At 38.0% G+C, this 15,616-nt stretch overlaps 1 protein-coding gene across 1 annotated transcript in view; it reads left to right on the plus strand.

The window, feature by feature from the left end:
• Window positions 1–15,616, plus strand: part of PTPRN2 (protein tyrosine phosphatase receptor type N2) — a 631,017-nt gene that overhangs the window by 233,066 nt on the left and 382,335 nt on the right. Inside the window, exons 6-8 of the mRNA XM_041408324.1 lie at window positions 6,909–7,386; window positions 13,602–13,853; window positions 15,210–15,250. Of these exons, the coding sequence (XP_041264258.1) occupies window positions 6,909–7,386; window positions 13,602–13,853; window positions 15,210–15,250 (771 nt within the window). The remainder of the gene's footprint in view (window positions 1–6,908; window positions 7,387–13,601; window positions 13,854–15,209; window positions 15,251–15,616) is intronic.

The raw sequence follows: 15,616 nt of genomic DNA on the forward strand, positions 1-15,616 counted from the left end.
TTCAGTACACTGCAATCGGTAAATAGAAGATGATGGAGCTGATACAAATTTTCAAGTGCATTCTATTTTATTTTTTCATTATAGTTATCAAATGAGAGGGTAGAGCTCACAGAAATTTAAACTTAGTTTATCTACCTCCATGTAAGCATATTGATGTAGACATTTCAGGACAGTGGAATAACAATTTATTTTATTTTTAGTATGGGAAAAGACCTCAGCTGACCTCAAGAAGTTGTCCAGCAAATGGAACAACCCCATTGCTTTCAATGGGGTTGTAAAGCAATGTTGTGAACATCAATCCTGCAGGTCTCTATTCACTTGCATTTCTTAGCATAAAAGTATTTTCCAGATTCACGTGTTGGAGTTATAAATATATTGAATTGGTGTTAATGTGCTCAACTTTTGGCAGATGAAGATCATCATGTTTCTATGAAAATCATCTTTAGATAATAACTCAATATACCAGCATATGCCTACAGAAAATGTGTTTAAACATCATTCACTGAAACCTTGAGTAACAGACTTATTGGCATATAATGTTCTCAGAAAAGGGAAGCTGATACACCCTTGTGGATCTGTCAGCACTGATCACCAGGCTGCACAATTTCTACCATCACTGTGGGTTGATTGTCACACTTTGGTTCCTGCTGGTGCTGTCAGGGAGCTCCTGAATGGAGTGGCCTGGCAGAGGTAAAGATGCCCCAAGCCTTGTGTGCCCATGTCCAGGCAGTGGCCAAGTGGAGCAGGCACTGCCAGGAGGCACCGCAGGACACAAGGTACAGAACAGAGCTTCCCACCCAGGAGGATCGTTAGAAATGGAGTTTGTTGAGAAGACAGGACAGACACGAGACACGGTCGGACAGGTCCGTTGGACAGCCTGCTTCCATGCTGCCATTCCAGACTATTCCTTTTTCCTAAACTTCCCATAGTGTGCCTCAGACAATGACAAGATGGCACCCAGAAGGAGCCTCACATCTCTTAAGGAGTCCCACACCCCTGCAAACGTTAACCCCTTTCAGTCTGCAGGGTGATCCAGAGCGCTTTTCCCATCAACTGTCTGGTGGGGGGCACTCCTGGACATGATGGCTGATGGCTCACTGTGATGGCCCTGGATGGAGCCAGGGCAGGGGTCCCTTGCCATCAATCAGGTTATTGGGGGTCATCCACCCTTCATTTTTCCCAGGTGCTTTATCTTTTATGTGTAGAGACAAGCCATGTATCCCAATGTGTAGAACTGAGCTTTTTTTGTTTATGATGAGCCAATTGTGAATGCTGAGGAAAGACCACGCAGAACTCCTCCTACACAATTGGAAACTTTGTTTTAACCCACAGGATAGAGGTGTGTCAGAAGTAAAGAGAAAAAACAGCAGTTGTGAAAACTGAAGGCAGTAAGTTACGTCAATTGATGATAAAAATTATCCATGTAGGAGACTCTGTTGTGGATAGTTGAAGGGTAGGCAAGTGGATATGATCATTCCAAAGAATGGCTGGGGACATCTGAAACTAAAAGGTGATTTTATTAAGTAGTAACTTATACATAAAAGAAGCCAGTGTATTGTCCTTTCTTTGCTTCTTCTTCTGTTTTTTTTTTCCTTTTTTCTTTTTGAAGGTATTTTTTGTTTAAGAGTAGAAGCAAAATCTCTGCAATCAACTGAAATTAAAGCAGTAGAGATTATTGAATGCTGTAGAGTCAGAGCCTGGACAGTCCTGTTGCACTGTGGTTTCACAAGGATTAGGAAATAAAGTCATGAGTAGTTTCCATCAAAGAAGGCTCCTTTTGCTTGATCAAGTTTTTGACACTCTGAAGGACAGGATGTTAATTAACAATCTTTACCACCTTCTCTGATGCAGTTCTTAAATTGTTTCAAAGCTATTGTATTTTTCAGGAAAAAAAATAGAATATAGTTACAGAAAATTATCAGTGAAATAGTAGGTCAAGTGAGATGGCTGTAGTGTTGCCTGTTGCCTTAAAGCTGTGAATCCGTGGAAAGGCCATGGCCTAATGCTGTCCCATCACTGCAGGAAGCACTGGTTTGGCCTCTTTTCCAGCTTCTGGATTCTGAATTAGTTTTCCAAATGCTTGGAGTTTGTGCATGGTGTAATATTATAGTTAGTGAAAAGGTCATTAGCAGCTGGTAGAAAAGGCCTTTGCTTCATTATTACTCAAACAATTGAAGATGTTCATTGGCTGTAGTTATTATTTTCAGATAAAGCTAGCACTGAATTTGGTGCAGAGTATGTAAATCCATGTCTGCAGCATGCAGAGATTGTCAAGGGAGTTCCTCCCTTTCATCTTGAACCTGGCTGGAAGCCTGCTGAGATATCCTGACAGGACAGCACTGTGTGGGCCCAGCAGCTCACCAGCTGAAGGAATTAAGGCTTTGCTGTCACAGGACTTGCTGCTTTAGCTGTGATGCTCTGGGGACAGAGCTGTGCTGCTTGCTCAGCCCTACCCCAGGGACTTTCATGCTCCATCCGTTCCATAACACCCATTTGGCCCTCAGGTTTCATTGTGGGGTGGATTTCTATCAATTTAAAGGTGAATTAAGCAGTACAAATTCCCAGGCTACTCTTTGATTCAGCAATCAGGCAGTGCCCCTTTTCCTGGGGCTTATTTTGGGAGGTCACATGAGTACAGGTACCTCCCATGTAGTGAGTTTGCACGAGGCAAGTCTGTGAGTCACAGAGCATCTAGACTGTGTCAGGTAGAAAAAACTAAATTTCTTTCACTCCACACAGTGAGTTAAGGTATGAGGTAATTTCATTTCTGGTAGTCTTTGGAAAATGTTGTTTTTATCCCACCATAAATATGGACCTTCGAGTGTTTGTTGTGATTTTATCTTCTAATTTCAGAGACCATAATGCCAATATCTCAAATAGGCACAGTAAGTTAAGAGTTGTAGGTGGAATCATGCTTCAACCAAACTTAGGTGGTAGCAAACATGGGTTAATATCTGCAAATGCATCAAACAGGAAAACATAAATTGAGGGTAGACGATTTCTTCATTATGCTTTTCATTTTTGCTAGCTCTATATGCCTTCTAGATTTAGCAAATGTATGTGCAATAAAAGAAGCATTTTGTTATAAATTTGATTCCATCTTTCTGCACGTGGGCAAAACATTCAAGTCAATCTACCCGTTAGTGGATAAATTGAAGGGCATTATGTTTTATGTATCAAATCCTGCACCACTCTTTTAATTTGTATTTTTTTTTAATAAGACATGTTGTTTATGGACTTTTGCATAGTGTGTCTGCAGAGTGTAATTTAATGCACCCTTCTGTGAATTTTCATGCAGAAAATGTCAGTTAGTTACATACCTAAACTATACAAGCTATTGCCCTAACAATTCCATCTTCAGAAACGTTAGTGTGTGTGGATTCTTTGTAACGTGTGAATTATTGAGATAGCTTATTTGAAAGGTGGTGAAGGAGAGGGAAGTCCTGTGCAGATGGAGAAATAAGATTTGTTTTTAAACTGAGGGGTTTATCAATTCAGAATATTTTTCAAAGGCTTTGTACCAGTGACATGAGATAATTGAACAGAGTTTACCAATTAAAAAATGAAATGTTCCTCATGGTAACCAGTGCTTGTATTTCAACCCTACTCAGTATAAACCATCGATATGGTAACTAGTGCATTTTTTATTCTTGCACATTTCACTTAGTGTTTTCTTGGGTTGGGGTTTTTTGTTCTATTACTGGCAGTACTTCATATGAGTACTGTGTAATTAATCCACAAATGTATTTTCTTTCAAAAATTTCTGGCTCTGTGTTTCCCTCTGCTCCTCCATAATGTTCGAAGATTCTCCAAAGGCACCAATATGGAAATTTACATTCTTTTCACTAACCACAGACTATGCTATTTAACTTTGACATTAATCAAACTAGCAATGTCCATGTTCAGGAGTGGGTTTTGCAAAACCCACTTCAAATAAGATAATTACAGTGCTCTGCAATTGTTATTAATAACTTGAAATGTATATTGTCTCTGGATTCTAAATTACATATTATTGATATTTTTTTTGTAAAAATTAGATGTGTTTTTTTCCATACCACTTAGGCAAACCCATAGTTTAGGATTGTATTTATCTGTGCTGCAATTTTACTTGGATTTCGTCTTGCATGTCACATGTACTTCTGGTGTTTTGTTTGAGATGGGAGCAGCAGGAAGGGGATTTTTTTCTCCTGCGGGTGGGAGATTGCCATACAGCTGTGAGACCCCTTTAATTAAAGTCAGAGTAAACTACATCAGAAGGGCTGCTATCTCAGTGAAGACAGCTGAGCTATCAGTGCTCTGCTTTAATTAGAACTTTTAATATTTCATCCCTTACTGCCCAAAGTGTGACCTGTCAAGCTGCTGAGAGGCTGCCCCTTCCTGACAGAGGTGCAGCTCTGAGCCCAGGAGTGGCACACACTTAAATCCAGTTTGTGCATGATCACTTGGTGGGTTGGTGGTCTTTTCTTTGTTGGTGTGCTCCTTGTCTGCAAGAACAGTAAATCACAGATCTGTTCATGCTAAAGGGTATTTGGACTTGTTAAATAGCTCATCAGAAGCCAGCCCACGTCTCCTAATATTTCACATGGTTTGGGAGTGTCCAGCAGTTTCTTCCCCTCTAACACTTACAAGTAAAGCTTGAGACAAAAGAGAGAGCTGGATATGGGACATAGATCCAAACTGGGGTGCAGCTACCAAGTTGGATTGAGTGATTCCTTGTCTTTCCATAGCTGAATGGGGAATGTCCTCTTCCCTCTGTTGCATTTCTCCCTTTCCCAGCAACCTGGTCTTCCTTCCCTTGAGCTCAGGAGGTCCTCTGGAAGGCTGCAAGGCAGAGAGAACAGGAGTGGGGAAGGCAGATGGCAGCTTATGTGAATTCTCAATGAACTGCTTGGGGTGTCCTGGGCTGCACTGTGTCATCCTCTGCAGCTCCTCCTCCCTCTGGAGTGAGTGTCATTAGAGACTTAATTACCCCAGGCAAAGACCCGTTCAAATAGGGAGATAAATGCATCTGACTGGAAGTTTTTCACATTTAGGCTTTGCTATTAAGCATGTAAACACTGTTCAAGTTGCATTTTGACAACTGGCTTCCCCTTGGAGCTGATCAGAGCAATGCCTACCCTGCAGCTGGAGCACTGAACCAGAGCTGCACTGCTGCTGTTTGATACAGTTCCCAGGGGACACTGAAATATTTCATACACAAAGCTGCTTGATCTGTAGCTCTGTATTTTTTGACACTGCTTCACTGCAGCCAAATTTCTTGGCTTTCACAAAGCACGTTTCTATGTTAAAGACCAACTGCAGAAATCCAAAGCCTTGCCTTGGTAGGTTAAAAGCCAAAGTGGCCAAAGTGCCTTTTGTCTCTGTAATAAAATTGCCTATACCATAATTCTATTTAAATAATGATATAGAACCATGGAATGAACCTCTTCAATAATTTCTTAAGGGGAAGAAACCCCTCTTGGAAAGAAATGGGTATGAACATGTATTGTAAAATCCACTGGCTGTCATCAGAAAAAGAAGAAATAAAATTGTTCAGATGGAAAGCAATATTACTGTCAAGAAATTAGGACCTAGATAAAATCTGAAAGCAATTCTTCATCTCTGGAGGAGTTTATCTGTCTTATTTATTTTGTTTTTACAAAATACATTAGCAAATACATAAATAATGATTTTTCCTGTCTGAATCTTTCTAATTGCTCTCCTCTGGAGTGTACAGTGTCTTCATTCCCTCCGTATTTTGCAGCTCCCTCTGTCCTAAGTCATTGTGTCATCAGTGCACAGGGACACCAGTGATTCATAGTAATTTATAGCAGTGAGTGCTGAAATAGTCCCTGTCCTAAGGTTGCCACATTGTGATGGAGTTTGTGTGACAGTTTAACCAAGAAAGTGCAGCTGAGAAGCAGGACCCATCCTGCAGCACACAAACAGGATGGGATGTAACCTCAGCAAGTGTCCTCAGGGAATCATAAACCAAGAATCTAACTGGATTTATTCTGGATATGAGTAAACCTCTCAGTTCAAAGTTGTATTTAGAAAGAACTGAAGGAAAATGATTTTTGAAATTATTTAGGAGAATGAAACTGGTTTGCTAAAAAATGAAAAGGCCTGCCTTCAGGTTGTGATTATAGCAGAAATGTCTCTAGGATTAAATCATAGTAAAAAAGAATGTCCATCTGGTGTATCCATGAGAATAGAAACTGAAAATAGAAAACTGTGCTGCAATCCCACCTTTCCACTTTTTATTCTCCAGCACTTTTTCAGTAAAAATGTGGTTTGAGCTTGATTGACATGTTTTTAATATTGTTGTTTAATTTGCTGTGGTGTTTTCCCTGAAAATAATAATTTAATTTAAAAACAATTTAAACGTCATTTATACTTTTTTTCCACATTGTCAGATGATATATTTATTAGAGATTTAATTTAGTGGAAAAGTATTTCATTTAAAATAGAACAAAGTACTTAATATGTGTGAAAAAATTGCTTTACTTACTTGCTGTTCCTTTAAAAATAACATTTTTAATTTGACATGCTAGTTTTTTGTAAGTAACCTGAAAAATAGTTATTCTCACAGGTTAAGTAAAAACCAAAGGGAAAGTAGATTTATTAAATTTCCTTTGTCTGAATGCAAATAGTTCACACATAGTTAATGTTGAGTTATGTTACTCTCTCTAATCTCTTGCTCTTGCTTTGTAATAATTTGATAAACTGGATTTTTGCACACTAAGTAGTAGTGCCTCTTTGAAGAAACTTAACAGTTTGAGGTTTGCAGTTTACATTTTCATGACAAGTTCCAATTATTGTTTCCCTGGCTGGTAAAGCACTGAGGGTTCTGCCTCAGATCCCAGCACAACAACAATTACAAAGCAATTCTGACCCCTTTCCTTTTGCCCACCTTCTGCTCTCTCTAGAGCTACATCTACAATGACCCCACGAGGTACTACACGAGGCAGAACCCCAAAGAGCCATCACCTTTGGCCCATGCATCCAAATGGCAGCAGGAATTCCCCGAGGATCCCCGTGGCAGGACGCTCCGCCAGCGCCAGCCGGACAAGCTCCCGCTGGAGCCGGGAACGGCCCAGAAGAGCCTGATGGCCGCGCTGCACTCCTACATCACCCAGAACCTGTCTGCACACAGCAGTGAGAGCAGCCCTCCCAGCAGGACTAAAGGCTCTCAGGTTTACGCTGAGAGATTGTACTCTACGCAGGTCAGTCCTTTTGATGGAACTTTTGCCAAAGGAAGAGCGGAAGATTTCAAAATGCGGAAGCTGTTGCAGCCGAGGCCTGGGCCTGGAGTGCTGAGGCCAACCCCTGAGATGCTGAGTCATAAATCTGCTTCCCAGCATGATCCAAAGGACCCTCTGAGCATTGTGGATGGTAAAGTTGATATTTACTTATTTTTGCTTACCTGAAATTTCCCTCATGTTTACTGAACATTTTTGAGGAAAGGAAAATAGACATTTGATAGATCTCCTAGTATTGGCAATATTTATATCTGCCATAAGAAGTAATAATGTTCACCATTCCAGCTACTCTTTCCCTGCAAACATCTACCCACATTCTTCAGCCCACCTTCCATATGCATGCAGAAATATATGGCACTTAGTAAGACATAGCATTTATGTAATTTGTTATATTTTCAAAGCATTTTACAAACAACGCATAATTATGGGTATATCTTCGCTATCAAATCTGTTTTTATGCATTCATCCTACGCTATATATATAGATAATATAGAAATGCCTGGGGTTTTTTCCACATCTCTTTATTTAACTAGAAATTCAAGGACATGGGTAAAATTCAAAGTTAAGCACAAAAATTAACAGTGAGATTAATTCTGGTGCAGAACACAGAGAAAGGAGGAGTCTGTCAGTTCCATGGATAGGTGAACAAGAAGGTGGGGTTGCATCTCATTTTGTCTGGACATTCTGTAACAGAAAACCCATTTCCTGGATTTTCATCTTTTTTTTTGATAATGTTGTTTAACAATGATTGGATCTCAGTTTCTTCTTTACGTGATAGTTCAACAAATATTTAAATTAAAATCCTCATGCTGTGCTGCACTTAAAGCACTGTTTTATAAGATGCGTCTTGGGGATCATGGAGACTTTATAACTCTGATTAATTTTGTTGTTTCTTTAAACTAATCTAACTATCAATGTTATTCCAGTGGTTCAGAATGCCTGAAAAATGAAAGAGTTGATCCCCAGCCATTGTCAAGCACTTGTATCTGTTACACTGCAATCACCACTACCCCAATGGATTTTGGTGATATGTAAGAGGGTTCCTTTGAATCCCTCTTTATCACCCATAAAGTCCAATGTTCTTTGATTTGTTTATTTGTTTTTTTTAATAATATCCTCCAAAACCAGAACACACAAACACACAGAAACGTCAGAGTTTCAGCAGAGGGAAGATAATGCTTGCAGTGTAAAGGACGTTCAGAAATGAAAGCATTCTTGGTATGGTGCCCAGAGATAATAGGTTTCAAGAAATGAACTATAATGTAAAATCAAATCCAGGTGGCACTGTAAGTCTCTTGCACAGGTTAGACAATTTTGTTGCTAGACTCAAAACAAACCAGGCACATGCTGGTTTCATTATCCTCCAGCTGTTCCACTTCACCTTTCCTGGTAGGAGCCAACTGGGAAAAAAATGCTTAACACTTACAGGGAATAACATGTTTCACAATTTGTTGGGTTGTACTACTTTGACTTCTCATACATAATGTGCCCTATAGGAACTTCTGCCATTGCATTTTCTTTTAAATGTTGCATAGACAAGGCATTATGAATTGTTTGAGTAGGAAATACTGTGGTTTCCTTTGTATTTTTGAACCACTTAATAATCTCACAAGAAAGTGGTGAGGACAAACCCTGGCATATTCATTGCTTAAAATGCTGTCCATTGGAATGAAGGTGGTTTAGATTCAGGTTTCCCAGGCTGACCACAAAACCTCTTTCTGCTTTTCACCTTTCTCCAATCTCTCTTGTGTTTATGGATTACTGTAGGCTTGTGGGTTGTTTTTCTCTTGCACTCTGTGAACTACAGAACTGTAAAAAACTGGAAGGATGGGGTGCTCAGTTCTCTGATCCATCTGATAGAGGATTAGACAGAGGCACTGAACTGGTAGAACAATCCAGAAGGTACTGAGCAGATTAGTACTGAGAATTGCTGCAAAACAGTGGCAGGTAAGTTCTCTAACAAGGCACCCTGAGGGAGAAATAGAAAAGAAGGAAATGCGGAGTTATTTTTCTATCAGATTTGGAAATTGTTACCTCTAGGAGTAGCATGATGTGCGTGGGCACAGCCTTTGTAGTCACTGTGCAACACTGGAATTGTTAATCTCTCCTCTGCACCAGCCATATTTAGAATTTGGCTCAGTTTTGTGTGGTTTGTTCTAGTCTACTGATTTTTTTATGTGTTAAATATTACAGAGTACATCTCTCTGTTCCTTTGGAAAGGTCACAGAATTAGTAATTCAGATGTCTTAAAAAAATAGCAAGCTTCCATGTTTATGGAACAAAAAAATTTTTTTTAATACATTCTCTCTCTGACAAAGCTGGGATCACCATTCCATATGGTGCTCACCTGCTGAGGCAGCTAACGTGTGGTCAGTAGGGTGATGGGGTTGAGGAAGACAGACCACACTGTGGAATTTCTAACAAAGTCACTGCTCCCATACCATGTGGTTGTCAGGCAAGCTGGATTGACTCTTGTGCCAGCAGAATATGAGGCATCATTTATATGCTGTAAAATAAAAAGCTGTTTTCCCTGTATAAGGTGCTATTGTTACCTACTAGGGGATTCTACTGGTGGAGCTTATATTAAAAATTACATCTTCTAGGACATTTATGCTTTTACTGCCATTATGGTTCCAGGGTAACTATAAAAAGCAGTTTGCATTCATCAGTTGGAAAGCTGGAGCTAAGGGAGAAATCTGGTTTGCAGTTTGCAAGCCCTGTGAAACATGACTGAGCATTGCTGAGTCCATTTAGGAGGGAGTCAGTGGGAGACTATAAAAGCTGTGCACAGGTAAATGTATGTTCAAGTACATGTGCTGTTTAAGTGCTGTGCCATTGCAATATCCATCTGCTTTTTGGTCTTTCTCCAACAATATTTTCTGATTTTAATAAATGCATCATATTACCCAAAGGTGTTTGTAAACAGATGCAATGATATTTATCTGTTTATCAGTGTTATCTAGTAATTTACAAATTATTGCAAACATGGACAAGTGCCATAAAAAGAAGTGTAAATATCCATATTTACCATGGACAAGGATTAATACCATATCAGTAGCCATGTGAATTTAGCAAGATTCTTTATGAAGACCTGCATTTCACCAGGCTGTTACAGACACTTTGGTGACTGTCCCTCCTGGGGTACTAAAAACATGATGTTGCTCCTACTTACTGGCATTGGTTATTGCCTTTGGTGCTTGATATTTTAAGTCACATTGTAGCTATTCAGTAAAAGTAGATATAATGCCAGAGTTTTACTCATGTCAGTGCAGTATTTAGGAGTCTGTTTGATGAAATGGGCTCAGGTGGCAATGACCAGGGCAGGAATGCCAGTGTTAGAGGAGCAGGAGGTTCCTCTATGTAATATTGAGGTTTTAGTGAGCCAGAAGAACCTCCACTGAGCCTGTCAGTATTATCAGGAATAGGCCCTGTGGCCATTCTTTTTTCATGTTATTCCTTGTTCTCCCATTCCCATTTGTTTGAAATTAAGACTGCTTTTTTTGTTGACAATGGATAGTAAAGATGTGTTGGAAAATGGACTGGAGAGATAAGACTGGGCTAAGAATATAGGTAAAGAAAAAAAGTTAGTTTGGAAAAAATGGAATGGAAATGACAACGCTGCATTGACTGCATGTTGTTGAGTAGCTCAGTAGTTGGTCTTGACAGCTGGCTGTGAATCAAATGAAATAAACAAAAATCTAGTTGTGTTACATTAATATAACTCTTTTAATTATATATGTCCTGAAATATAATTCTCTTTTAAGATTTGTCTTCAAATGATGTTTTATTTGTAAAGTTTTAGTTTTGTTTTGGATCTGACATATATTCTATCCTTTCATCACTGACTTTATTAGCTCCGCTTCAATAATTTAGGCTTTTCTGTCAAGATATTGTCCAATAGTTCTGTAAAAAATAAGATCAGAAATGATACCTAAGTAGACACAAGGCTCCTGTGGTAATGCAACAGTACTGTTTTCTTCCTACAGCTTAGTTTTCTGCACTGCTGCTCTGTGTAGCATCTCCACCTCTCTGCCAGGTAACTCTTGTGCTTCTTGAAAAAGTGTCTTGAACTCAGGTTCATCAAATGTATTTAAACATTTTGTTGCAGTTTGGATTAATTTGCTCTTGTAAATTACCTTCCTAAACTAAGGCATTTGGTCACTATGCTTTTACTAAATTAATAAATTCGTAACAGGGGATGGATACAATTAAATGGAAAACTTTTCAAAGTTTTCTCCAAAGTGTTGCTAAGCTTCCATCAAACTTCAGTATTGGTTTTGCTGCCTCCACATATATTGGCACAGACTGAGTGTACAACTTTGATTCACATTTCTGAGCACTTGCTTTCCTGTACAAAGCTCTCTGCTATTCCAGTATGGTACCAAAATCTTTGTCAGCTGGCAGTTTGAAGTAACATCACAGACATAACCTGTCTTTTTTTTATTGATAGTCACAATTAAGTGTACTTATAACTATGCTTTTTAAACGACATCTCAGAAGTTAACATTTTGCAAGATTAGCTTGTATTTTATATCACTGAATTTTATAATTAATTTAGTAGAATTTTGTAATAACATCATGGTGGATTATTGGAAAGATGTTCCCTTTTTACCTGGAAAAGAAAGTACATCAAAGAAACACTTTCTCTGTATGTCAACACCCCCTAAGACTCGCAGTAAATCTATTATTTAAGCTGTTTAAGCTCTTTTGCTCTTTATGGACTAATTAGTTAAGGGAAAATGGCATTGTTTTGTTTGGTGAATTTTGGGTCAGGTCAGGGGAAATTGGTCTTTGTCTTGAGATGGAATTGGGAATCTCATGGTGAGATGCTGATGGTAGCTCTTCAGTTAAAACTGAGGGGTCCAAAAACTGGCAGATGTGTCCAAGGTCTTGGCCTCTTATTCCTAATGAAAAATAGTCCTTGATGCTTGTCTCCCTGCAAAATCATAGATGTTCCACTGCCTCTTCCCTGAAGCAGAAGTCTGTTAACTAATTTAACTTCTTTTCTAGTCTATGTACTTCTTCCTCCTTTGTTGTGAGGAAAAAGAAAAATCCTTATTTTTAGCTCTTCTTATGACATTGGTTTTCCCTGTTTCCCTGCTTTTAAATTCACTTTTATGTGAGCCTGAAAGCTGACAGCATGATCCCAAAGTCTTGCTTACAGATGATGAAGTTGTCCAACCACTGGGCTTGATATGGATAGTGTTACTATTGAGAAAAAAGGTTGGATGGCACCTTCAAACTGCTTATATGTAAATTCATACATTCAACAGAGATTTAAAAGAACTCCTTATTTTCCTCTTCCTACACAGTACTATGTGAAAGAGTTTTCTTGCTTGCATGCATGCATATGCATAAATATGTTAAATTTCTTACCAACATGAATAAGCAGAACAGAGGCATGATTGGAAATGGTTTTGGTGGACTACAGTAAGCACTACATTCAGTGTCTGATACTCCAAGGGACATTAGGCTGAGTTTTGCAGAGTTCTACAGACTGATAGTGTAGATGCAATATATGCAGTCAGAAAAGTGCCTTCCCAGGGGAGATGTTATGCTCCATCTTCTGACTCACCTTTAATATCCATTGTCCTTGAATTTCCTTATCTTCAAAACTTTTATCACATCAAAGGTGTTTTGCTGTTTGGTTTTGTTTTTTGCTCAATGTGACTGAAAACATTCATAGCTGGCTAACCAAAACAAGTTCTGTATACCTCTATATCATCTATATCTACATCTATCTATATCATCGATATATGTTTCAAGAGATTAATACAATTTAGAAATTTTGTCCTTGACATATCCATGTATATAGTGGACATATATTTATATCCCCTTCTAGTTGACGAGGAGCTTTTTGATTGAAAGACAAAATATCTGACTCATTTTTTTCTCAGAACTCTGTATAGCTTATATAGATATACTTGTGAAAGCAAATCACCAAAGAGAACTGATCACTAGGAAACACTAATGTTGTTTGTACTGTTTTGCAGCTAAAAAAAAAAAAAAGAAATTAGGCTACTTTAACACTTGTTTTCAGTATTTTGAGTCAATTTAGACTAGGAAAGTATGTTCTTCTTGTAAAGAAAAAGTGATAATTTCATGCCCTCTCTCTAGGAGAACTTGCTGGCTTATAATAGCATACATCCCCCTGTCCTGGCACAGATTCACCTCATCATATACTTTAACATCCACTAAGAATCCTGTGTTTTCTGTAAGGAATGCAGCACCTTCCTTTAAAAAGCAGATACTTGCCATGAAGGGAAAGCTATCTAAATTTTTCAGGAAAAATTGAAGATATAAGCTCATGTGTTTCATGTATGCAGCTAAATGTGGTTATGTTGTTTTCTGATCCAGAGGCACTGATTAAAAATGTATTGAAGGACCTAGAGAAACACCAAGTGAATGTGGAGAATCTCAGCTCAACAGAACTGGATGAAATCGCTGATACTATCGCCACTGCAATCCAAAGTGTTGACATTCAGGAAGAAACAGAAAAAAATGCTGGAAAAAGTAAAGAAGACAAAACAGAAGCACAAGTGAAGAAAGGAGATGCTCAAGGAAGGGCAGAGCTTCAGACTGGATTAATGGAAAACAGTGTTAATATACCAGGTATTTATTTTAGAAGTTAAGTACAGCAAAAGACAACTACCCTGATTTTCCTCTATTGCTTCACCTTTGTGCTAGACTTCTAAAAATCAGTTTTAAAGAAGATGTGAGGGAAAGTTTCTGTATTTCCTGAAAGGCTGTGGAATTTTAGGTTGCGTTTTCTTTTTACAGCAGTTTCTTCAATTACCAAAAAAAAAAAAAAATCTGTTTATGAACACGCAGTCTTCAAGCTTCACAAACAAGATAAACCTACCCACCCAATTATATTGAAATAAGAATTGCTTTATGCTGTATGGTCTAATTTCCTATTCTTGAAAATGAGATGTTTAAGTAAAATGATAATGGAAATTATTATATTGCAAGATGTATTTCCAAATATGCAGAGAAACGGATGTGTTTTGCAGATAATAATTTTTAACATGCTACAGTTACTTGCAGAAGAAAATCTGTGACAAGTATAGGTACAAACCCACTTGTTCCCTTTCCTTCTTAGGGAATAAGAAGAGTTATTACGGTTATTTGTTTCTGTCTGCACACAGAAATCTGGTGATGCAAATTCAGGAGCCACAGTAATTGCCATTAATGAGTGAATACCACATTGGAACATAAGTTACTGCTCATCCTTTTCTATTTTAGGAATTTTATAATATCTTGTATGCCAGAAATGTGTACTGTAAGTCATAAAAAATTATTTTCACTGTTTTCATGGTGACATACTGAAATCCTTACTAGTTAGGGATATTCTGGTTATTCTGATTGCCAAATTTTGTTATAGATTAAAAGCAGCAAACTTGAGGATTTATCTTGAATCATGCTGAGAAAGATGAATGGCATTCAGTTTGTAAGGCAAAAAGCCAGTGTTATTTGACTGAGGTTAAGGATGTGACTGAATATTATCACTGTAGTTAAACTGTAACATGATTTTGGTGAATGATATCTTTTGAAGTATGTCATTTTCTTCCACCAAAGCAGCTATGAGGGAAACATATGTTTCCATTTCCTTTACCATAAATGTCCATTCAGCAAGCTAGAGACATTTTATTCTGTTTTTTTTTTTTTTTCCTCAGATATTGGTAAACTAATATGATGATTTGACACTTAATTAGCTAAGTAACACTATTACATTTGCTCTTGAAGTACTCTGTCTATTGATCTCACATTAATTTGCTATCAAAGGGGGGTTGGAATAACAATAACAAATTATGCAGTGCTCCTTTCTCTGCCCTTTCAGCTTTGATGTCTCAATGTTTACATCACATAAAAAGACCACTGCTAAAAAAGCAGCCTATGAGAAGTTTTTGTTTTGTATATGATGTTTGCCCTTCATAACTATATATTTGTGCTTTTCATATCCTACAGACAATGGAGTGCACGAGGCCAGTGTGAGAAGCGATAAAGAGGTAGAGTACCAATAGAGTACCAGTATTTTAACAAAACAAGTGTTCCATCTCAGAATATCAGGTTTCTGCACAGTGAAAGACAAACTCACTTCTGAATTATAAGACTTGTTCTAAGTTTTGTGTGGTTATGATTCAATACCACACATAGATGTCTTTTTGTTTATGCATTGAAATATTAAATGAGCATTTATTTAAACCTTAACCAAAATGGGTTTTCATGTTCAAAAATAAAAATCAAGTCCTTTTTACCCCCTTTCTCTAATTTTTAAATAGACAGAATTCATCATAGATTCAGAAAGTTCAGACAAATTCAGGCTTTTCCTCAAGTCAGTAGATTTGGAGCATTGAGGTGTTCTTGAAAATGCT

Source organism: Onychostruthus taczanowskii, unplaced genomic scaffold, assembly GCF_017590055.1.
Source record: "Onychostruthus taczanowskii isolate IOZ18803 unplaced genomic scaffold, ASM1759005v1 scaffold3, whole genome shotgun sequence".
Classification (NCBI taxonomy): Eukaryota; Metazoa; Chordata; class Aves; order Passeriformes; family Passeridae; genus Onychostruthus; species Onychostruthus taczanowskii.